This window comes from Eubalaena glacialis, chromosome 2 (genome assembly GCF_028564815.1).
Source record: "Eubalaena glacialis isolate mEubGla1 chromosome 2, mEubGla1.1.hap2.+ XY, whole genome shotgun sequence".
Taxonomy (NCBI): Eukaryota; Metazoa; Chordata; class Mammalia; order Artiodactyla; family Balaenidae; genus Eubalaena; species Eubalaena glacialis.
The window spans coordinates 167,866,777-167,889,900 of record NC_083717.1 but is presented as its reverse complement, the minus strand read 5'-3'; the positions used below and the strand labels follow the sequence as shown (position 1 = coordinate 167,889,900).

At 45.1% G+C, this 23,124-nt stretch overlaps 1 protein-coding gene across 1 annotated transcript; it reads left to right on the top strand.

Annotated features, from left to right (window-relative positions):
- The first annotated feature begins 6,158 nt into the window (after positions 1-6,158).
- On the top strand, positions 6,159-22,360 carry PROX2 (prospero homeobox 2). Its single transcript, XM_061182730.1, has 4 exons — positions 6,159-7,461; positions 19,279-19,388; positions 20,458-20,652; positions 22,175-22,360. The coding sequence occupies exons 1-4, from the start codon at positions 6,159-6,161 to the stop codon at positions 22,358-22,360; spliced, it is 1,794 nt and encodes a 597-aa protein (XP_061038713.1).
- Positions 22,361-23,124: the final 764 nt, after the last annotated feature.

The following is a 23,124-nucleotide window of genomic DNA, read 5'->3' as shown; positions in this document are numbered from 1 at the left end:
ATTTTCAGACAGAAAACATTGTTGCTTCAGGCCACACCCAGATCAAGGGCTCTGGGCAGCAGGCTGGCCCCAGCACAGAGGTTTCCTGTTTCTCAGCTGCCCAGATGCAGAGTTTCCATTATTGTCCTACAGACACGGGCGTAAATGTCTCTGGGCACCCAACCACAGCAGAGTCTGGCTGGACTTCCAGTTTCTGACCTCAAGGCATTCTTGCTGATTTTTGCTTCATTGAACACACTGAGTCCTGTCTTTTACTCTAGCAGTTGTGCCTTCCGGGGCACAAAGACTACACGGAACACTAGAAACAATACCTTCAATAACCCACAAGGGAGATGTGGCAGTTGGTGGTTCTATGCTCTTCTATCTATCTGTCTGTCTGTCTGTCTCTCGGTCTGTCTGTGTTGATTTTGTTTCATGCACAAGGCTCTGTGCTAGGTGCTAGAGAGATCTGAAATAATGTACCTCTAATGAGGAGACAAAAGTCAGTCTAAAATGCTGAGAGAATAATTTATTTAACTGAGTCACCACAAATCTGTTTGGTGACAATTCACGGTCAGGCACTACTTGGGGACACAAGGCAGGAGCTCAGAGTCTGAAGGGGAGATGCACTGATAGCTTCAGAAAGGAGCTGACATTTCAGTTGGATTTTGAAAGAGGAGTAGAGGTTTCTCAGGTGGAAAAGCAGGAGAAGGGCCTTCCAGGCGGAGGGAACAGTAGGTGCAAAGACCCAGAGGCATGAAGGGGTTTGGTGAGCTCAGGAAACACAACCCAGGACAGTGCAATGCAGGTAACTGTTTTTTGTTTTCTTTTTTACAAATTATTATTGTTTATTTATTTATTTATTTATGGCTGCGTTGGGTCTTCATTGCTGCGCGCAGGCTTTCTCTAGTTGTGGCGAGCGGGGGCTACTCTTCGTTGCGGCACGTGGGCGTCTCATTGAGGTGGCTTCTCTTGTTGAGGAGCACGGGCTCTAGGCACCTGGGCTTCAGTAGTTGTGGCATGCGGGCTCCGTAGTTGTGGCTCGCGGGCTCTAGAGCGCAGGCTCAGTAGTTGTGGCGCATGGGCTTAGTTGCTCCGTGGCATGTGGGTTCTTCCTGGACCAGAGATCAAACCCGCGTCCCCTGCATTGGCAGGCAGATTCTTAACCACTCAATGCAGGTAACTGTTGAGGGTAGTGGCTCCAGAGGAGTTAGAATAAGACCATGTTATGAGGAGCCGAGACATCTGAACCTTATGGTCGATAGGATGTTAGCAAAGGCTTTGATTCCATGGATGGGCATAAGCAGACCTACAGTTCAGAAAATTCATGCCAATGACAATGTTGCTGAGAAAACTGAAACAATCAAAAGGGACTTCCCCCAGCTCCCATCACCGCATCTACCCACATGCCAGCACCTGCCCATGTACCTGCTTTTCTACTGCCACCACCGATGAACTGAGGGTTCTCCTCTCTAAAGTCATCCCTCCTCGTGTGCACCACATCACACCCCCTCCTTCCTACCCAAGGACAAGGCTCCAGAAATTCTCCCCCTCTTGCCTATATTAACAAATACTATCTTTCTACAACATCATTGCTAACAGCCTGCAAATATCCTGATATTCCTCCTGTCTTGAGAAATCCTCTCTCTCTTTTTTTTAAATTTATTTTTTATTGAAGTATAGTTGATTTACAATGTTGTATTAGTTTCGGGTGTACAGTTATACATATATACTCTTTTTCAGGTTCTTTTCCATTATAAGATATTGAATGTAGTTCCCTGTGCTATACAGTAGGTCCTTGTTGTTTATCTGTTTCATATATAGTAGTGTGTATATGTTAATCCCAAACTCCTAATTTATCCCTCTTCCCCCATCTCCCCTTTGGTAATCATAAATTTGTTTTCTATGTCTGTGGGTCTGTTTCTGTTTTGTAAATAAGTTCATTTGTATCACTTTTTTTAGATTCCACATATAAGTGATATCATAAGATATTCGTCTTTGTCTGATTTACTTAGTATGATAATCTCTAGGTCCATCCATGTTGCTGAAAATGGCATCATTTCGTTCTTTTTTATGGCTGATTCGTATTCCACTGTCTATATATACCACATCTTCTTTATCCATTCATCTGTTGATGGACATTCAGGTTGCTTCCACGTCTTGGCTATTGTAAATAGTACTGCTATGAACACTGGGGTGCATGTATCTATTTTTTTATTTTTTTCCACCTGGCATGCGGGATCTTAGTTCCCTGACCAGGGATCAAACCCATGCCCCCTGCAGTGGAAACACGGAGCCCTAACCACTGGACTGCCAGGGAATTCCCAACATGTATCTTTTTGAATTAGAGTTTTCTCCTGACATATGTGCAGGAGTGGGATTCCTGGATCATACGGTAGCTCTATTTTTAGTTTTTTAGGAACCTCCATACTGTTCTCCACATTGGCTGCACTGGTTTGCATTCCCACCAACAGTGTGGGAGGGTTCCTTTGAGAAACCCTCTCTTGACCCCACTTCTCCTTCCAGCTACTGTGCCATTTCTCTCTTCTTTACAAAACACCTTGAAAAAGTTGTCATAGTTAATGTCACCAATTCCTCTTCTTGTCCTCTCCCTAAAATTCAATCCAACCAGGCTTTCCCCTCCTCCACTCCACCAAAACTGCTCTGATCAAGATCCCAAATGACTCTGATTAACATCTGGAATTACTGACTTGAATGGTCAATTCACAATCCTTATGTGATTTGACTTCTCCCCACTCCTAGAAACACTCTCTTCACTTGGCTCCCAGGACCTCACACACTCCTCGACTAGACTAGATTTCTTCCTAGGATGGATTGGTCCTTGTGTTTCCTGTTTGGGTCCCCTCTTGCCCCAGACTCTTCATGCTGTTAAGTCCTAGGGCTCAGACCTCAACCCCCTCTCTATCTACATTGACTCCTTGATGAGGTCACCCATCTACACACCAGCAACTCTCAATTTTATATTTCTAGCCCAGATCTCCCCACTGAACCTGAGGCTTTGTTATCCGACTGCTTTCTCAACACCCTCATTTAGATGTCTAATAATTACCTCAAATTTATCATGTCCAAAACTGGGCTCCTGATATTCCTCCCCAAGCCCGCTCCTTCTGCAGCCCTCCCCAGCTCAGTTCATGCAACTCCATCCTTCCAGGCCAGACATTTCAGAGTCATCATCAGTAATACTTCTTTTTCTCTTGGGCCTCACATCTAATCTGCTAGTAAATCCCATTGGCTCCAACTTCAACATATATCCAAGATCTGACACAAGTTCCCACTTCCATTACTGCCACCCTGGTCCAAGCCATCTCATCTGGATTATTATCATCTAGATTATCGCAGGAGCCTCCTAAGTAGTCTCCCTGTTTCAACCCTTGCTCCCCGCCCCCTAGTTTATTCCCCACCCAGTAAAGAATGAGCCTTTTAAAACTAAGTCAGGTCACATTGCTCATAACCTTCCAATGGGTCTTCGTTTGTCTCAGAGTAAAGGCCAACATTTTCACAAATGACCAACAAGGCCCTATATAACGGCCTTCCATTACTTACTATGTTTTTACATCTGTCTCCCTTTGCATGGATGTTAGCTTCACATGGGCAGAGGATTTCGTCTGTTGTCAGCACTCAATCCATGCTTGTTGAATGAATAAATGAATGAATGTAGAAGGACCAGAGTAAGGAGAGGCTAGAGGATGGGGACCAGTCATGAGGTATTGGAATTGTCCAGGTGAAAAGTTATGAGACGTGGAATCAGGAAAACATAATGGGAAAAGCATGGCAGAATATAGTTCAGAGCCATTTTTGCCCAAAAATTTACCAGCCATGGTGACCAAATCAATGTTGAGGATAAGGAGGTGGGCAGGGGTCAAAGAGACTCTCCACCTTCTGGCTTGAACAATAAGATAGGTAGCAGAGAGGTAAGGCAGAGGGGCAGCAATAGAGTTTGGGTTTGAAAATGTTGAGTTTAGGAAATATTCACTAAGTAGTTAGAATAACTATAACCAAACCCCTCTTCTTTTTGGAAGCTACTTAACTGAAAATATACATGGTTTATACTATTGTTGTATAGTTCCTCTTGGTTAAAATATCAGTTCTTCCAGTGTAGTGATCATTATTAGTTAGAAAGCAGCTAAGGCATGCTCAATGATCCAGTTATGCTTATTAGATGATATGATTTTAAAATAATTTTTTCATATAATACAAATAATATATATTCATTGCCAAATGATCCCAGGAAGTTAAATGTTTCTCTCTCCAAGAGGTGGTAAACCATCCAAACTGTTGGTAAAACTTGGTGATAACAAATTCTTTAATTTATATTAATTTGGCAAGTCACTTATTTTTTTTTTTTTTAGTAATTTACAAATGTATTACTTACTCAAAGCCAGAATCTTCTAATTACTCTGACCTGAGAACCTAGCCTTCTTTCAGTGGCATTTCGCCCATGACGGCACGGCAGATGCCACCAGCTCCCACCCTCCGCCCTGGCACTTGGCATGACGTTGCTCGTAGAGAGCTTGTGTTGTGCGGCTGCCAGTCACCTGCCGGCTCCAGGTGGAGGCTGTGGTCAAGTCTACTGACTAGAACCCACTGGATGCAGAAGAGCTGAGATTTCATGGAGCAGAGAATTCCAGGTAAGCTTCAGGATGAAAGTGGGAAGAAGAAAGCAAGCTCTCTCTCGCCATCATTTGGACTAGAGCAGCAATCGAGAGTGAAAATTTGTAGAGAAAAAAGAAATTCACTTACCTTTTCTAGGAAAGGATGAAACTTCTTAACAGGCAGAGAAGTCGGTCTCTTATGCAGATCTTTTCATCTTCAGGGAGGGAGCTGAAGTGTGGCTGCATCAGAAGACTTGGAATCTTGTAACTGACATCCACTCAGCCTCACTGAGCCTCAGTTTCCTCATCTATAAAATGGGAGAATTACACTGACTCTCAAGGTTGGTGTGAGATGCAATGACGTTACATGAACGAATGTTTCGTAAACTCAAAGTGCCTTATACCTGCTACCAGAAGCCTCCTGGTTCAAGTGCAGTGTACTTTGATATTCATGGGAATAAAACAGCTTTACTCAGTCTTTTCTAACATAGCTCCCTCCTTCTCCCCATACCTTCATCCCAATTTCCAGTCCCTTATTGTGCTTTTTCTTCATAGCAGTTAGCACAACCTGAAAATGTACTTATTTATTCTCTCTTCCCCTGTTACACGCCCAGCTCTGTGAGAGCAAGACTCTGCTGTCTTGTTCACCACCGACTCTCCAAGTGCCCAGAAGGCCTGATGTATAGTAGATGCTTAAAAAGTAGCTGTGAAACGTTGAAAGATAAATGCATAATCTGACACTTCCAGGAGCAAGATAGCATAGTGGTCAAACAGCGGGTTCTCAAAATTTAGTTTGCTTGTTTCAAAGGCAGGTGCCCTGCCCCAGCATCGAGAGATTCTGATTAATTAGGACTGGCGGGCCTACTGAATTTGCTTGTTTTAACAAGCGCCCAGGGTGATTCTGTTGCAGATAGTCACTCTGAATCAAGACAAATATTGTTCTGACTCCAGCCTGACACTTACTAGCTGTATGACCTTAGGGAGGTAACTTCTTAACTCCTCTGAGTCTGTTTCCTTATCTGTAAAATAGGACTGACAACATTCCCACGGAGCTGTTATGAGAAATAAATTAGGTAATGGATGTAAAGTTCTTGGCCCAATGCCAGTTATGCAGTTAGCTGCCATTATCATTAGTATTACAGATTATTTTATTGTTATGCCCTGGCAGGAGAAGAACCTTCTCCTTGGAGGATTGCTCTTCAGAATCTCCTCAAAGTGTGGTCTGGACCAATGGCATCACCTGGGAGCTGGTTAGGGATGCGGAATCTCTGCCCCACTCCAGACCTGCAGACTCAGAATCTGCATTTTAACAAGATTCCAAGGTGATTTGTTTGCACGTACAAGTTTGAAAAGCACCGCCGCTCAAAGTCACATGTACTGTTTTCTCCTGTCTCTAATTTCAGAGTCTGACCAGGAGGTGGGTAAGCCCCGGCATCGCAGAGTCTGAATCCTTCCTCTTAGTGAAGAGAAGCCCCCAACTCTCTGTAAGTGCACCTCCAGCTGAGGACCTGAGGAGGAGGAATTCTCTCACGGAACCCTGACTAACAGCCTCTGTGGAGCCAAGGGATGGATCCAAACTTCAGCTTGCTTTCTCAACCATCCCGGGCCTGCTCATACCTGGCAGAACCTTGTACCAAAGATGGAAGAAGCCCGTCCCCCAGAGAACAGGGTAGAGACTCCCCATTTCCCTGGAGCCAGGTCCCCAGCTCCAGCCTCGCTGACCCTGACTGGTTTTGGGATGAGCACATCCAGGCAAAGAGGGCCAGAGTAGAGACCATCGTCCGAGGCATGTGCCTCTCCCCTAACCCTCCGGTGCCAGGCAATGCCCCAGCCAGGGACAGCCCGTGCTGCCCAGAGCGGAAGAGGAAGCAAAACGTTCCCGTGCAGCAAGGCCCCCCGAAGCCAGGCCCTGCCGGGGACCGGGGAAGCAGGAAGGGGGGCCCTCGGGTGAGAGAACAGCTTCACCTGATGAAGCAACAGCTAAAACACCTGCAGGAGCACATCCTGCAGGCTGCCGAGCCCAAGGCCGCAGCTCAGGGCCCGGGAGGCTCAGAGACAGGGAAGGGCCCTCTGAGTGTGAAGCAGAGGAATGGCTCTGGGTCTAGGGCCTGGGCTGTGGACAGTGCCCACCACGGTTCCAGCGGGGACCTCTCCAGGGTGGAGAAACACAGAGTGTCTGAGGTCAAACACCAGTCTGAGGAACCCAGGTTCCTTCCTTCTGGAGCACGGGCTTTGCTGGAGATTCTGAAGAAAGAATTGACGGGGGCCATATCCCAGGCTGTGGACTCAGTATTACAGAAGGTGCTATTGGATCCATCAGGCCACCTGACTCACCTGGGCAGAAGCTTCCCGGGGCTGGTGCCAGACGGTAGAAGCGAGCCCTCGCCTCCTGAGGGAGGTGCCTGTAAAGATCCACTTCCTCTGGCTGCCTTGCCCAGGAGGGCCCAGCCGCAGACAGGGGCTCCACTGGGAAACTTATCTCTGGCCAAGCCTCTAGATTCTCCAAGGTACCCTGTCTCTCCGAGAATGATCCCCAAACCCTATCATGGTCCCCCAGCAAACTGTCCCCTGACTGTGCCTGCCCACATCCAGGAAGATCAGATTCTCAGCCAGCTACTGGGCCATGGACCCAGTGGCCACTGGAGGGGCAATCTTCCACAGGACTCATCTCCCCAGAGTCACCCCTCCTCAGAGGCGGCCCTGCGACCTTGGGGAGCTGCCAAACTGCGACCACTGGCTTTGAGCCAGCAACAGTGCCCCTGGCTCTTCACGTCCACCTGCTTAGAAAGACTGCCCCTCGTTCCCTCAGTGAAAATGGAGCAAGGTGGCCTGCAGGCTGTCACGGACGCACTTCCTTTCTCTTCAGCCCTTTACATATCCTTTACTAGTAATCGAAGTTCTCGTTGTCACAGCCCAGAGAGACAGGAAGTCTGGATGATGAGGGGAGGGGGGGACAAATAACTACCCAGCGTAGAGAACAGCTCACTTCTTTCCCGGTGGTCTTCTTAACGTTGCTTCTGGGTCTCCCTCCCCCGTGGCTCGTATTTGTTAGGTTCCTGAGAAAGTGGTGACCACATCCTGGGATTTAAGGATGCTTGGAGGGGTCCGTCACCTTCTTCTGTGACACATCAGATTCTACCACTACTGACTTAGCCCTTTGGGTCTGAAAGGGTTTTGTCTGTTTTTAAACCCAAATTGGCTCCCAAAATACCCTGTGGAAGGAAGAACCCCATCATTTGGTTGTCAGCTGCCCATATACCTTGGCAGAGCGGGTCAAAGGAATGGCCTCACCTGAGGCATGGCTCCTGGAGCCTCTTGGCTCTACAGGCAAAAGGCCTGCTCTGAGCAGATAATCCACGGGGAAGAGATGAGGGACCAGAAACTTCTGGAGCAGATGGGGAAGGGGAAGTTTTCTGCAGGGACTAGATCTGAGGGGTAAGCTGAAAGGGGTAAGAAGATTTCAGTTTAAGGACTAGCTTCTAAGCTGCAGCTGAGGAGAGAGCCTAGGGCTGCGCACATGTGGAGGAAGAGGAGGCCCCCATGGGGAAGGCTGCGGGGCCCAGGCCGGTCTGAGAGGGTCCGAATCATTTTTTTTTTAAATTTTTATTTATTTATGTATTTTTGGCTGTGTTGGGTCTTCGTTGCTGCCCGCGGGCTTTCTCTAGTTGCGGCGAGCAGGAGCTACTCTTCGTTGCAGCGCGCAGGCTTCTCATTGCGGTGGCTTTTCTTGTTGCGGAGCTCGGGCTCTAGGCATGTGGGCTTCGGTAGTTGTGGCTTGCAGGCTCTAGAGCGCAGGCTCAGTAGTTGTGGAGCACGGGCTTAGTTGCTCTGCGGCATGTGGGATCTTCCCAGACCAGGGATCGAACCCGTGTCCCCTGCATTGGCAGGCAGACTCTCAACCACTGCGCCACCAGGGAAGTCCTAACGGTCTGAATCTTATTGCATCATCTTTGCAACCCTTAGGCAGACCCCACTCTTAAACAGTTTTTTCTTCAGAGTAACCCTCCCTCAGGATGTTAACAGTTGTTGAAGCAGGAGAAAAAGTAGCTTGGGTAAACACTGGGTTAGTTCCATCACTGCGGGACTTCTCAGAGCCATGCTTAAGTCCAATGAAAAGCTCTAAGAGGAGAATGTATGCAGCCCAAACTCATATGACCAAAGGACCCTTTCCAACAGGCATCTGTAGGACTCAAGTTCCTGAGAACATATTTTGGATGTTGCTTTTTTAGGGAGCCAAGCTCATGCTGCTGCTTCTCAGGGACAGCCTTAAATCGAATCTCCTTGGGTCTGTGGAGTCGCACAAGCAGGTGTGAACAGTCGTGCCCTCTACCTGGCAAGCTGTGGTGAGGGCGCAGGATGGGGTGGAACCAGCTCACTACCACACCAGGCCCGCTCTTGTGTCCTAAATGCTATGAGCACCCCCTGCTGGTCACAGGTGTTGGAAACACTCCCGAAGCTCTGGCACCGCGGGTTGCTTTCCTGGCAGGCAGTGGGCAGCTACAAAGCCAACGCTGAGGGCACCTCACCAGCCACCAGTAGGCACAGAGATATCAACATAGACAGAATTTCTCATCAGGTGATAGCCCTCTGTGAGGAAAGCTATCTGTCGGGCCTTTGATAAGAGGCTACTGGTTAAGACTCTCTGTCAAAGTCAGGTGGTGGAAGAACCTCAAGAACTCAGTCCCCAAAGATTCTCTGCTGTCCTTCCCCTGTGAGGGGTGTGCCGCTATCTCTCAGGCACCTGGCCCTGAGAAATACACACACAGGGGTGTGCCTGGCCCTGCCTCGTGAAACGAGGATTGGGCTCCAAGAGCTTCAGGAGGTTTCGGGGGCCACCCACGGAGCCCGGCTGCCCGGGTCAGGTACTTGGCTACCTTTGGAATGATTGGGGGCCCCCAGGCAGCATCCTGGCCCCAATTATTCCCTCATTCCAGCATTAGAGATTTATTCCTCTGGGCCATGAAAGCCACCTAAGAGCAAGTTCTTCACGTGGCACATGGAATACAAAGATGAAAGGACAAGGTTCTTGCTCTCAAGGACCTTCACATTCACATGACACCCCTGTGACACAGGCAGAGCAGGTATGATGATGAGACAATGATGATTTACTGCACACCTTCTCTGCGGCGGGCACTGCGACTGGCAGTTACCCTGCTCACCACCACTTAGCCACAATCGTGAGACACGAAATGCTCTGAAAATCTGTATGATTTCTTTCCCCTAAGGTTGATGGGAACTCACTTGGTTGCAAAACCTGACCTGCACTGATAGGAGGCTATTTATAGACTATCTCACTTAGCATAATTAGTCATTGATTTTGCTGTGGGAATATTAAACGGATTAGACTCCTGCCACAGACCCTGCTGCGGGTGTTAACTAACGCATCGTTAGTTAACTAACACACGCACATGTTAACTAACACATACACCATATTACCTTTATAAAATAACAGGGATTCTGAAGTCCGGCCTCCATGTGGCCCAGCGTTTCAGATAACGGATTGTGGGCCTGTGTTATCTTACCTTCCTCAAGCATCCACTCTAGATCAGTATCAGGGAGGCAGGGACAGAGAAGCAAAATAACTTGCCCGAAGTCAAAGACAGACACATGCAGAGACAGGATTCAAACCCAGCATCTGACTGCCAAGCACAAGCTTCAACCACTACACTCCACAGTTTAGAAATGAGGCCCAGAGAACGTAAGTGGCTTGCCCAAGGTCACACAGCGTCTTGGTGGCAAACTCTGTATCTGAAACTGGGTCTTTGGACTCAATCCAGGATTCTGTCCACAGCATTTATGAAGGATAAGAAGTAGGGCCAATGAGGCAGGGGGCAGGGGCCTCCTGGACAGCGGCCTTGGTGCCTGGCCAGCTATAATTATAATCAGTTGCTTGGTTTCCTTCGGGTAAACTGACATATCCTACTGAAAAGTCTTTATTGTCCTAAAGCTACAGCTCTCAGGCCTGAGCTCCAGGGTAACTCTGTATGTTTGTCACTCAGCCCTAGGATTTTTCCTGGGAATGCTAAGTGTTCTTGTGTAAGAATCTTTTATTTCCCTCCCACCCTGGTGCTAGGTTTCACACCACAGCCCCCCTACTCTTATTAAAGGGGAAGAAATCTGTTCCCAGAGTGAGGAATGAGTTGGAATAGAATTGCCATATTTGTGTAAGGATTAAAGTTGACCATTTAATCACTCACTCATTCCTTCATCCAACAAACATTTATTTTTTTTATTTTTTTATTTTTTAAACATCTTTATTGAAGTATAATTGCTTTACAATGGTGTAGTAGTTTCTGCTTTATAACAAAGTGAATCAGTTATACATATACATATGTTCCCATATCTCTTCCCTCTTGCATCTCCCTCCCTCCCACCCTCCCTATCCCACCCCTCTAGGTGGTCACAAAGCACCAAGCTGATCTCCCTGTGCTATGCGGCTGCTTCCCACTAGCTATCTATTTTACATTTGGTAGTGTATATATGTCCATGCCACTCTCTCACCCTGTCACATCTCACCCCTCCCCCTCCCCATATCCTCAAGTCCATTCTCTAGTAGGTCTGTGTCTTTATTCCCGTCTTGCCACTAGGTTCTGCATGACCTTTTCTTTTTTTTTTTCTTAGATTCCATATATATGTGTTAGCATACTGTATTTGTTTTTCTCTTTCTGACTTACTTCACTCTGTATGACAGACTCTAACTCCATCCACCTCATTACAAATACCTCCATTTCATTTCTTTTTATGGCTGAGTAATATTCCATTGTATATATGTGCCACATCTTCTTTATCTATTCATCCGATGATGGACACCTAGGTTGCTTCCATGTCCTGGCTATTGTAAACAGAGCTGCAATGAATATTTTGGTACATGACTCTTTCTGAATTATGGTTTTCTCAGGGTATATGCCCAGTAGTGGGATTGCTGGGTCGTATGGTAGTTCTATTTGTAGTTTTTTAAGGAACCTCCATACTGTTCTCCATAGTGGCTGTATCAATTTACATTCCCACCAACAGTGCAAGAGTGTTCCCTTTTCTCCACACCCTCTCCAGCATTTATTGTTTCTAGATTTTTTGATGATGGCCATTCTGACCGGTGTGAGATGATACCTCATTGTAGTTTTGATTTGCATTTCTCTAATGATTAATGATGTTGAGCATTCTTTCATGTGTCTGTTGGCAATCTGTATATCTTCTTTGGAGAAATGTCTATTTAGGTCTTCTGCCCATTTTTGGATTGGGTTGTTTGTTTTTTTGTTATTGAGCTGCATGAGCTGCTTGTAAATCTTGGAGATTAATCCTTTGTCAGTTGCTTCATTTGCAAATATTTTCTCCCATTCTGAGGGTTGTCTTTTGGTCTTGTTTATGGTTTCCTTTGCTGTGCAAAAGCTTTTAAGTTTCATTAGGTCCCATTTGTTTATTTGTGTTTTTATTTCCATTTCTCTAGGAGCTGGGTCAAAAAGGATCTTGCTGTGATTTATGTCATAGAGTGTTCTGCCTATGTTTTCCTCTAAGAGTTTGATAGTGTCTGGCCTTACACTTAGGTCTTTAATCCATTTTGAGTTTATTTTTGTGTATGGTGTCAGGGAGTGTTCTAATTTCATACTTTTACATGTACCTGTCCAATTTTCCCAGCACCACTTATTGAAGAGGCTGTCTTTTCTCCACTGTATATGCTTGCCTCCTTTATCAAAGATAAGGTGACCGTATGTGCGTGGGCTTATCTCTGGGCTTTCTATCCTGTTCCATTGATCTATATTTCTGTTTTTGTGCCAGTACCAAACTGTCTTGATTACTGTAGCTTTGTAATATAGTCTGAAGTCAGGGAGCCTGATTCCTCCAGCTCCATTTTTCGTTCTCAAGATTGCTTTGGCTATTCGGGGTCTTTTGTGTCTCCATACAAATTGTGAAATTTTTTGTTCTAGTTCTGTGAAAAATGCCAGTGGTAGTTTGATAGGGATTGCATTGAATCTGTAGATTGCTTTGGGTAGCAGAGTCATTTTCACAATGTTGATTCTTTCAATCCAAGAACATGGTATATCTCTCCATCTATTTGTATCATCTTTAATTTCTTTCATCAGTGTCCTATAATTTTCTGCATACAGGTCTTTTGTCTCCTTAGGTAGGTTTATTCCTAGATATTTTATTCTTTTTGTTGCAATGGTAAACGGGAGTGTTTTCTTAATTTCACTTTCAGATTTTTCATCATTAGTATATAGGAATGCGAGAGATTTCTGTGCATTAATTTTGTATCCTGCTACTTTACCAAATTCATTGATTAGCTCTAGTAGTTTTCTGGTAGCATCTTTAGGATTCTCTATGTATAGTATCATGTCATCTGCAAACAGTGACAGCTTTACTTCTTCTTTTCCGATTTGGATTCCTTTTATTTCTTTTTCTTCTCTGATTGCTGTGGCTAACACTTCCAAAACTATGTTGAATAATAGTGGTGAGAGTGGGCAACCTTGTCTTGTTCCTGATCTTAGTGGAAATGGTTTCAGTTTTTCACCATTGAGGACAATGTTGGCTGTGGGTTTGTCATATATGGCCTTTATTATGTTGAGGAAAGTTCCCTCTATGCCTACTTTCTGGAGGGTTTTTATCATAAATGGGTGTTGAATTTTGTCGAAAGCTTTCTCTGCATCTATTGAGATGATCATATGGTTTTTCTCCTTCAATTTGTTAATATGATGTATCACGTTGATTGATTTGCGTATATTGAAGAATCCTTGCATTCCTGGAATAAACCCCACTTGATCATGGTGTATGATCCTTTTAATGTGCTGTTGGATTCTGTTTGCTAGTATTTTGTTGAGGATTTTTGCATCTATGTTCATCAGTGATATTGGTCTGTAGTTTTCTTTCTTTGTGACATCTTTGTCTGGTTTTGGTATCAGGGTGATGGTGGCCTCGTAGAATGAGTTGGGGAGTGTTCCTCCCTCTGCAATATTTTGGAAGAGTTTGAGAAGGATAGGTGTTAGCTCTTCTCTAAATGTTTGATAGAATTCGCCTGTGAAGCCATCTGGTCCTGGGCTTTTGTGTGTTGGAAGATTTTTAATCACAGTTTCAATTTCAGTGCTTGTGATTGGTCTGTTCATATTTTCTATTTCTTCCTGGTTCAGTCTCGGCAGGTTGTGCATTTCTAAGAATCTGTCCATTTCTTCCAGGTTGTCCATTTTATTGGCATAGAGTTGCTTGTAGTAATCTCTCATGATCGTTTGTATTTCTGCAGTGTCAGTGGTTACTTCTCCTTTTTCATTTCTAATTCTATTGATTTGAGTCTTCTCCCTTTTTCTCTTGATGAGTCTGGCTAATGGTTTATCAATTTTGTTTATCTTCTCAAAGAACCAGCTTTTAGTTTCATTGATTTTTGCTATTGTTTCCTTCATTTCTTTTTCATTTATTTCTGATCCGATCTTTATGATTTCTTTCCTTCTGCTAGCTTTGGGGTTTTTTTGTTCTTCTTTCTCTAATTGCTTTAGGTGCAAGGTTAGGTTGTTTATTCGAGATGTTTCCTGTTTCTTGATGTAGGCTTGTATTGCTATAAACTTCCCTCTTAGAACTGCTTTTGCTGCATCCCATAGGTTTTGGGTCATCGTGTCTCCATTGTCATTTGTTTCTAGGTATTTTTTGATTTCCCCTTTGATTTCTTCAGTGAGCACTTCGTTATTAAGTAGTGTATTGTGTAGCCTCCATGTGTTTGTATTTTTTACAGATCTTTTCCTGTAATTGATATCTAGTCTCATAGCGTTGTGGTCGGAAAAGATACTTGATACGATTTCAATTTTTTTAAATTTACCAAGGCTTGATTTGTGACCCAAGATATGATCTATCCTGGAGAATGTTCCATCAGCACTTGAGAAAAATGTGTATTCTGTTGTTTTTGGGTGGAATGTCCTATAAATATCAATTAAGTCTATCTCGTTTAATGTATCATTTAAAGCTTGTGTTTCCTTATTTATTTTCATTTTGGATGATCTGTCCATTGGTGAAAGTGGGGTGTTAAAGTCCCCTACTATGATTGTGTTACTCTCGATTTCCCCTTTTATGGCTGTTAGTATTTGCCTTATGTGTTGAGGTGCTCCTATGTTGGGTGCATAAATATTTACAATTGTTATACCTTCCTCTTGGATCGATCCCTTGATCATTATATAGTGTCCTTCTTTGTCTCTTGTAATAGTCTTTATTTTAAAGTCTATTTTGTCTGATATGAGAATTGCTACTCCAGCTTTCTTTTGATTTCCATTTGCATGGAATATCCTTTTCCATCCCCTCACTTTCAGTCTGTATGTGTCTCTAGGTCTGAAGTGGGTCTCTTGTAGACAGCATATATATGGGTCTTGTTTTTGTATCCATTCAGCAAGCCTGTGACTTTTGGTGGGAGCATTTAATCCATTTACATTTAAGGTAATTATCGATACGTATTTTCCTATTCCCATTTTCTTAAATGTTTTGGGTTTGTTATTGTAGGTGCTTTCCTTCTCTTGTGTTTCTTGCCTAGAGAAGTTCCTTTAGCATTTGTTGTAAAGCTGGTTTGGTGGTGCTGAACTCTCAGCTTTTGCTTGTCTGTAAAGGTTTTAATTTCTCCATCAAATCTGAATGAGATCCTTGCTGGGTAGAGTAACCTTTGTTGTAGGTTTTTCTCCTTCATCACTTTAAGTATATCCTGCCACTCCCTTCTGGCTTGCAGAGTTTCTGCTGAAAGATCAGCTGTTGACCTTATGGGGATTCCCTTGTGTGTTATTTGTTGTTTTTCCCTTGCTGCTTTTAATATGTTTTCTTTATATTTAATTTTTGATAGTTTGATTAATATGTGTCTTGGTGTGTTTCTCCTTGGATTTATCCTGTATGGGACTCTCTGTGCTTCCAGGACTTGATTAACTATTTCCTTTCCCATATTAGGGAAGTTTTCAACTATAATCTCTTCAAATATTTTCTCAGTCCCTTTCTTTTTCTCTTCTTCTTCTGGGACCCCTATGATTTGAATGTTGGTGCGTTTAATGTTGTCCCAGATGTCTCTGAGACTGTCCTCAGTTCTTTTCATTCTTTTTTCTTTATTCTGGTCTGCAGTAGTTATTTCCACTATTTTATCTTCCAGGTCACTTATCCGTTCTTCTGCCTCAGTTTTTCTGCTATTGATCCCGTCTAGAGTATTTTTTATTTCATTTATTGTGTTTTTCATCGTTGCTTGGTTCCTCTCTAGTTCTTCTACGTCCTTGTTAAATGTTTCTTGCATTTTGTCTATTCTATTTCCAAGATTTTGGATCATCTTTACTATCATTATTCTGAATTCTTTTTCAGGTAGACTGCCTATTTCCTTTTCATTTGTTAGGTCTGGTGTGTTTTGACCCTGCTCCTTCACCTGCTGTGTGTTTTTTTGTCTTCTCATTTTGCTTATCTTACTGTGTTTGGGGTCTCCTTTTCACAGGCTGCAGGTTCGTAGTTCCCGTTGTTTTTGGTATCTGTCCCCAGTGGCTAAGGTTGGTTCAGTGGGTTGTGTAGGCTTCCTGGTGGAGGGGACTAGTGCCTGTGTTCTGGTGGATGAGGTTGGATCTTGTCTTTCTGGTGGGCACGTCCACGTCTGGTGGTGTGTTTTGGGGTGTCTGTGGCCTTATTATGATTTTAGGCAGCCTCTCTGTTAATGGATGGGGCTGTGTTCCTGTCTTGCTAGTTGTTTGGCATAGGGTGTCCAGCACTGTAGCTTGCTGGTCATTGAGTGAAGCTGGGTCTTGATGTTGAGATGGAGATCTCTGAGAGATTTTCGCCGTTTGGTATTACGTGGAGCTGGGAGGTCTCTTGTGGACCAGTGTCCTGAAGTTGGCTCTCCCACCTCAGAGGCACAGCCCTGATGCCTGGCTGGAGCACCAAGAGCCTTTCATCCACACGGCTCAGAATAAAAGGGAGAAAAAATAGAAAGAAAGAAAGAAAGAGGATAAAATAAAATAAAATAAAGCTATTATAATAAAAAATAAGAAAAAAATTATTAAGAATAAATTTAAGAAAAAAATTTTTAATTTTTAAAAATAGATTTATTTATTTTTTATAATAAAAAATAAGAAAAAAATTATTAAGAAAAAAAAATTTTAATTTTTAAAATAAAAAATATGAAAAAACTTATTAAAAATTTTTTTTAATTTTTAAAAAATAGAAAATAAGGAAAAAATTATTAAGAAAACATTTATTAGGGAAAAAAATTTTTTTAAGTAAAAAAAAAACAAAACAAAAAAAAACAAAAAAAAAACGGACGGACCTAACCCTAGGACTAACGGTGAGAGCAAAGCTATACAGACAAAATCTCACCCAGAAGCATACACATATACACTCACAAAAAAAGGAAAAGGGGAAAAATTAATATATCCTGCTCCCAAAGTCCACCTCCTAAACTTGGGATGATTCGTTGTCTATTCAGGTATTCAACAGATGCAGGCACATCAAGTTGTTTGTGGAGCTTTAATCCGCTGCTTCTGAGGCTGCTGGGAGAGATTTCCCTTTCTCTTCTTTGTTCGTACAGCTCCCGGGGTTCAGCTTTGGATTTGGACCCGCCTCTGCATGTAGGTCGCCTGAGGGCGTCTGTTCCCCGCCCAGACAGAACAGGGTTAAAGGAGCAGCTGATTCGGGGGCTCTGGCTCAGTCAGGCCGGGGGGAGGGAGCGGTACGGAGAAGGCGGGGCGAGCCTGCGGCGGCAGAAGCCGGCGTGACGTTGCAGCAGCCTGAGGCGCGCCGTGTGCTCTCGGGATCACGGGAGCCTGGCGGTGGCGGGCTGCACTGGTTTCCGGGAGGGGCGGTGTGGCGAGTGACCTGTGCTCGCACACAGGCTTTTTGGTGGCGGCAGCAGCAGCCGTAGCGTCTCATGCCCGCCTCTGGGGTCCGCGCTGATAGCTGCGGCTCGCGCCCGTCTCTGGAGTTCGTTTAAGCGGCGCTCTGAATCCCCTCTCCTTGCGCGCCACGAAGCAAAGAGGCAAGAAAAAGTCTCTTGCCTCTTCGGCAGCTGCAGACTTTTTCTCAGGCTCCCTCCCGGCTAGCTGTGGTGCGCTAGCCCCTTCAGGCCGTGTTCACGCCGCCAACCCCAGTCCTCCCCCTGCGATCTGACCGAAGCCCGAGCCTCAGCTCCCAGCCCCCGCCCGCCCCGGCGGGTGAGCAGACAAGCTTCTCGGGCTGGTGAGTGCTGCTCGGCGCCGAGCCTCTGTGCGGGAATCTCTCCGTTTTTCCCTCTGCGCTCCTGTTGCTGTGGATTCCGCGCTGATAGCCGCGGCTCGCGCCCGTCTCTGGAGCTCATTTAGGCGGCACTCTGAATCCCCTCTCCTCGCGCGCCGCGAAACAAAGAGGCAAGAAAAAGTCTCTTGCCTCTTCGGCAGCTGCAGTCTTTTTCCCGGACTCCCTCCCGGCTAGCACCGAAGCCCGAGCCTCAGCTCCCGCCCGCCCTGGCGGGTGAGCAGACAAGCCTCTCAGGCTGGTGAGCGCTGCTCGGCGCAGATCCTCTGTGCGGGAATCTCTCCGCTTTGCCCTCCGCACCCCTGTGGCTACGCTCTCCTCCGTGGCTCTGAAGCTTCCCCCCTCTGCCACCCGCAGTCTCTGCCCGCGAAGGGGCTTCCTAGTGTGTGGAAACCTTTCCTCCTTCACAGCTCCCTCCCACTGGTGCAGGTCCCATCCCTATTCTTTTGTCTCTGTTATTTCTTTTTTCTTTTGCCCTACCGAAGTACGTGGGGATTTTCTTGCCTTTTGGGAGGTCTGACGTCTTCTGCCAGCGTTCAGTGGGTGTTCTGTAGGAGCAGTTCCACGTGTAGATGTATTTCTACTGTATCTGTGGGAAGGAAGGTGATCTCCGCGTCTTACTCTTCCGCCATCTTGCCCATTTCTCCAACAAACATTTATTGAGCACCTACTATGTTCCTAGCACCGGGTTAGGCACGTGGAATACGAAGATGAAAGGATAAGGTCTTTGCTCTCAAGGCGCTAACAGTCTAAATGGGGAGACAAACATGCAATAAAATTCCAATAATGTCATTGTTACAAAAAAAGGTTTATACAAAGAGTGTTGGTAGCCCAGGGTAAGGAAGGCCTAATTTGGCAAGAAAAGGTTTCACAGCAGAGGGAGCATCTGATTTGAGACGGGAAGGATGAGGGAAAATTCTGCCAGGCAAATGGAGAGCAGTTGCAGCCCAGCAATTCAAGCTTCTTGAGCCAAAGTTAACTGTGATCTGGTACTCAGTCTGGTTAGATGCTCGTTGGCGTCAACACTGCAAAGGCAATGACGAGAGCCAGAATGGGGACCATCTAGTCGACTCCTCTCATTTTACAGATGAGGAAACTGAGGCAGAGAGAAGTAAATCTCTACTTGAGGTTTTGAAATGGTTTATCTGGGAGAGAGTTGCCGTCTCTTCCCATCGTATTGTGAAAGCACACACACAGTATAACAAACTGTATTTGATATCACATATGCCATAGAAGTTTTACACATCAAAATGTATTTTAAATTCTGCAACTTTACTGTACATATATGGTATTCAGCATCTGGAAAGAAAAAGCTTATCTGATCATACTTGCTAGAGGCAGAAAAACAGAGCAAATACATCATTCAACCAGAAAAATAAAATAAAATAGAAACCATAAGGAACAGGGCAATTTACTATTTGGATAATTTGACAAAATTATTTGATAAACTGGTATTACTTTTCCTTGACCCTGGGATAAATCCAGGAGGGCCTCAACCCTGGTCACTTGAAGAAGGCCAAACTAATGTTTTTCTTCACACGCTATCCTAGTTCCAACCTCCTGAAGGCTTATTTTCCTGATGTTCAGGTAAAGTCCTTCAACTGAGTTTCAGCCTCTGTAAAACTCCCAAGTGGCAGCAGATTTTTCCCATGTGAGGCAAGTCCTAGGTCATCATATGTGCACTTTAGCTCCCCTTCATGTTGTGGATGGAATTGGTGGCATTTTTGGTCTGGGCTGAGAAACTGCCTGAATAATCAGGGGTAACTTTGGGGGTAGGAAAGTTGGGTTTCTGAATTTAAGCTTTTGAACTGTAGGTATACCCAGAAACACATGGGGAGAGAGGCAGGGTTAGAAAGAACCACTAGCAAATGGCGTCTTTGGCCTAGTGTTCTGTCTTTGCTGGGGACACTATGATAAAGAAAGAGTGTATCAAGAGTTGGACACTGTCCCTGTCAACTTTACATTCAAACTGCTGTGTTTCAAAACCGACTGAAGGTGCATACAAATCAATGTGACAATAAGAAAAATCAAGGTCTGATGGTTGGAACCAGGCCTTGCCTGTTTCCATAAAGTTTCTGAGGGCCTCCTTTACCCTGGGTGTTGGGTTAGGGGCTGTTAATACTTTGTATCTATGTATCTTTTGTATCTTTGTATCCTTTGCTTTTTTTGAGCTCTTTCCCTCATATCCAATTGCTTGGTTGATCCCTGCACCAAGCCCTCATTTTGATTCATTCTGCAACTCTGAGTTGCCAGTAAATGGCTCTCTGATCTACACCTTTACCCCTTTCCTTGGCTCTTTACCTGGCAGAGGGCTCTGGGGCTGCCATGCAATCTACCTGGGTGCAGCAGAAGCTGGGACCACGCTAGTCTTGACCCTGGACCCTCCCAAAGTCACACTTCAAGAGTGGAAAACCTTTATAAATCTAGGCTATAAAATACAATTATTTTCTAATGGGCATTATGGCTAATTCAGATTTTTCTGTGTATAACTGTATAGGCTTGGAAAATAGCTGTGGCTTCTTTTTTAAAGAAAGCCCTTTTTAGTGTTGGTTGAAGCCATTCTTGTTAACCCCTGTGTTGAACTGGAAGCTGATAGTTCTGACTCCGAGCACCTCATGGCAAACGTCTGACTTCATGGACCCTGTTGTTTGTACAGTTCAACCGCTGCATTACCTCCCAGATGATCAAGTGGTTCAGCAACTTTCGTGAGTTTTATTATATCCAAATGGAGAAATTTGCCCGGCAAGCAATTTCAGATGGTGTCACAAATCCCAAAATGCTGGTGGTTCTCCGCAACTCGGAGCTTTTTCGAGCTCTCAATGTGCACTATAACAAGGGAAACGACTTTGAGGTAAGATCATGTGTTTGGGTCCCAGGAGGTCTGATGAGTGCCTTCCCTTTGTGACTGGAGTTTTAGAAAAGATCCCCTTCCGTGTCTGTCCTTACATCACTGAGAGCAGGGCAGCCTGGGGCCAATCTCTGTACCATCCACAAAGATTACAGCCTGCACATCTTCTCTTAGGCAACTGATGGATGCTGCAAACTGAATGTACAGCCAGTCTTTATTCATAAACTTGGCCAGAGGTCAGCTGTTATGCCATTTTAGACAATACTCTGCAATGACCGAGTTACACAGCCTGTCGACCTTCTCACCTTAGCGCCAGGAGGCCCAGGACTGAATGCAGGGCTTAGTTGCAGCACCTAGTCTTGGCCTAGGTTTTCTTTACAACAGTCTCTGTTCTTTCCATCATTTGGTTCTTATCTTTATTCCCCCTTGAACAGTTTTATCTGTGGGTCTTCCATGGCAAGTCACCTCAAATCCTTTCTGGAAATAATAAACAATACTCAAGCTTCTCAGTCCCTTGGGGATCTCTGTGAAGGCACGCTGGTGGCACCTTAGAGGTAAAGCATCAGTAAAGGGTGAGCAAGTGGCCTAAGTGTCACTGGTGAGAACTCGTTATCTTCCTTGTGTGTGGCTGACAGCTCTGTTAGGCTGGCATCTTGTTCTGCAGGTGCTGGGTGTGTCTGGTCACTGACTACACCTCCCTCTTCTCGCGTTTCTCACTTGACTGTGATCACAAAGAGCAGTGTATTGACACCTCCAAAAAAGGGAAGAACTGCTGCCATCCACGGGTTAGATGCTCCATCAGAATATGTTTGGAAACCTAAGCCTACCTGTGGGGAAAATAGACCATGCCTCCTTTGTGAGGCTCGTGGGGGTCAAGGCATGTGGATGGGAGGCAGCGCTGCCACGTCTTTCCACGTGCGGGTGTCATCTGGCATGCAGTGGTGGCAAGCCCCAGGCCAGGCTGGATCTGGAGGCCCTGTAGGATGTCCCATCATTAATGGTGCCAGTCTGGGTGAGGTCCTGGAACATATTCTTGAGGCCCCCCACCCCCGCAAGCCTCCTGGTTGGCTTTGGGAGCAGGAATGATTCCAAGTCCTTCGAACCCAGTCCCAAAAGATGGCAGAATGAGGTATGACAGTCGTAAGCTTGGGGGCAGTTCTTTCCACACGAGGCACTAAGGAAAAGAATCCTAAAAACCTCTTCCGAACCACAGATTTAATGTCAATCAGAGTCAGAGTTTCCCACTTACTAAAAATGTCACTCATTAGTGGAATCAGCTACTCCTACAAAGGGAGTGTCCCTAATACGCTTTCTCCCAGGGCTGTCTCATCAGTACCATCATTTTAAGGTATGTATTTGATGAGGGAGGAAGAGATTCCACAGAAGTCAGGGGCCAGTAGAGCAGGGATGCTCTGATCAGCCCACAACCCTAGGAACAGGCAGCATCAGGCAGTGAGGTCTGTATGGTGCCAGTGCTTCACAGCCTCACGTCTCTTCTTCCTTGTGGGTCTCTTTGGGAGTGCAGGTCCCAGATTGCTTCTTGGAAATCGCCAGCTTGACATTACAGGAGTTCTTCAGGGCTGTCTCCGCAGGCAAAGACTCAGATCCTTCCTGGAAGAAACCCATTTACAAAATTATTTCGAAACTGGACAGTGACATCCCAGAGATATTCAAATCTTCCAGCTATCCCCAGGAGCTGTTTCAGAATTAAGGTCCCACAAAGTGAGGAGCGACTGGCCTGGGTTTCCTGGGTTTATCTTAAATGGCAGTCAGTACAGCTGTAGTCATATAAAAAGAGCATAAGGAGAAACCCCTCAAATAGGTACCATTACCATTTTTGATCATTTATTTCCTTTTCCAGAATTACCAGAGGTTTAACATTAACTATAAAATATTGTAAAAGGAACACAACAGTTTGGAACCAGAAGAATCTCCACTCCACTGTTTCCAGGTATCATGACCCTGGGAACTTGCAGGTGTCTCTGCATCTGTAAAATGAGGTTGTAAGGATAAAAAGACATGTCCTAAAGTGCTCTGTGAAATGTTTCTCACTACACAAATGTTATTTTTTTTCTCCTTCATCTTTCAGATAAGGCTATCATATTTGGGGTTTTTATACATTGCTGTTTTGAGTTACCTATTTATCAAGCTCCACTTATTTGCAAGACACTTTCAAATACATTACCTTTAAGCTTTTTACCCTGAAACATTCTTAAAACAACCAAACAGAAGTTTTAGAGCTGTAAGATAAGTCGCCAAAGGCTATGAGGCTAGGGCATTTGGGTTGGTAGGGGCAGTCAGGAGTGTGGAGGAACCCGTGGCCTTCTGATGCCAGGCTGCATGTGGACCACCTCATGCTGCCGCCCATGCTCTCACACAGGCCACCATCCCCGGGGAGCATCCAGCACTGATGCGGCACTAACTTCTGACAACCCCTGCCTGGCACTTAGGAGTGCTTCATCACCCGGATGTCCA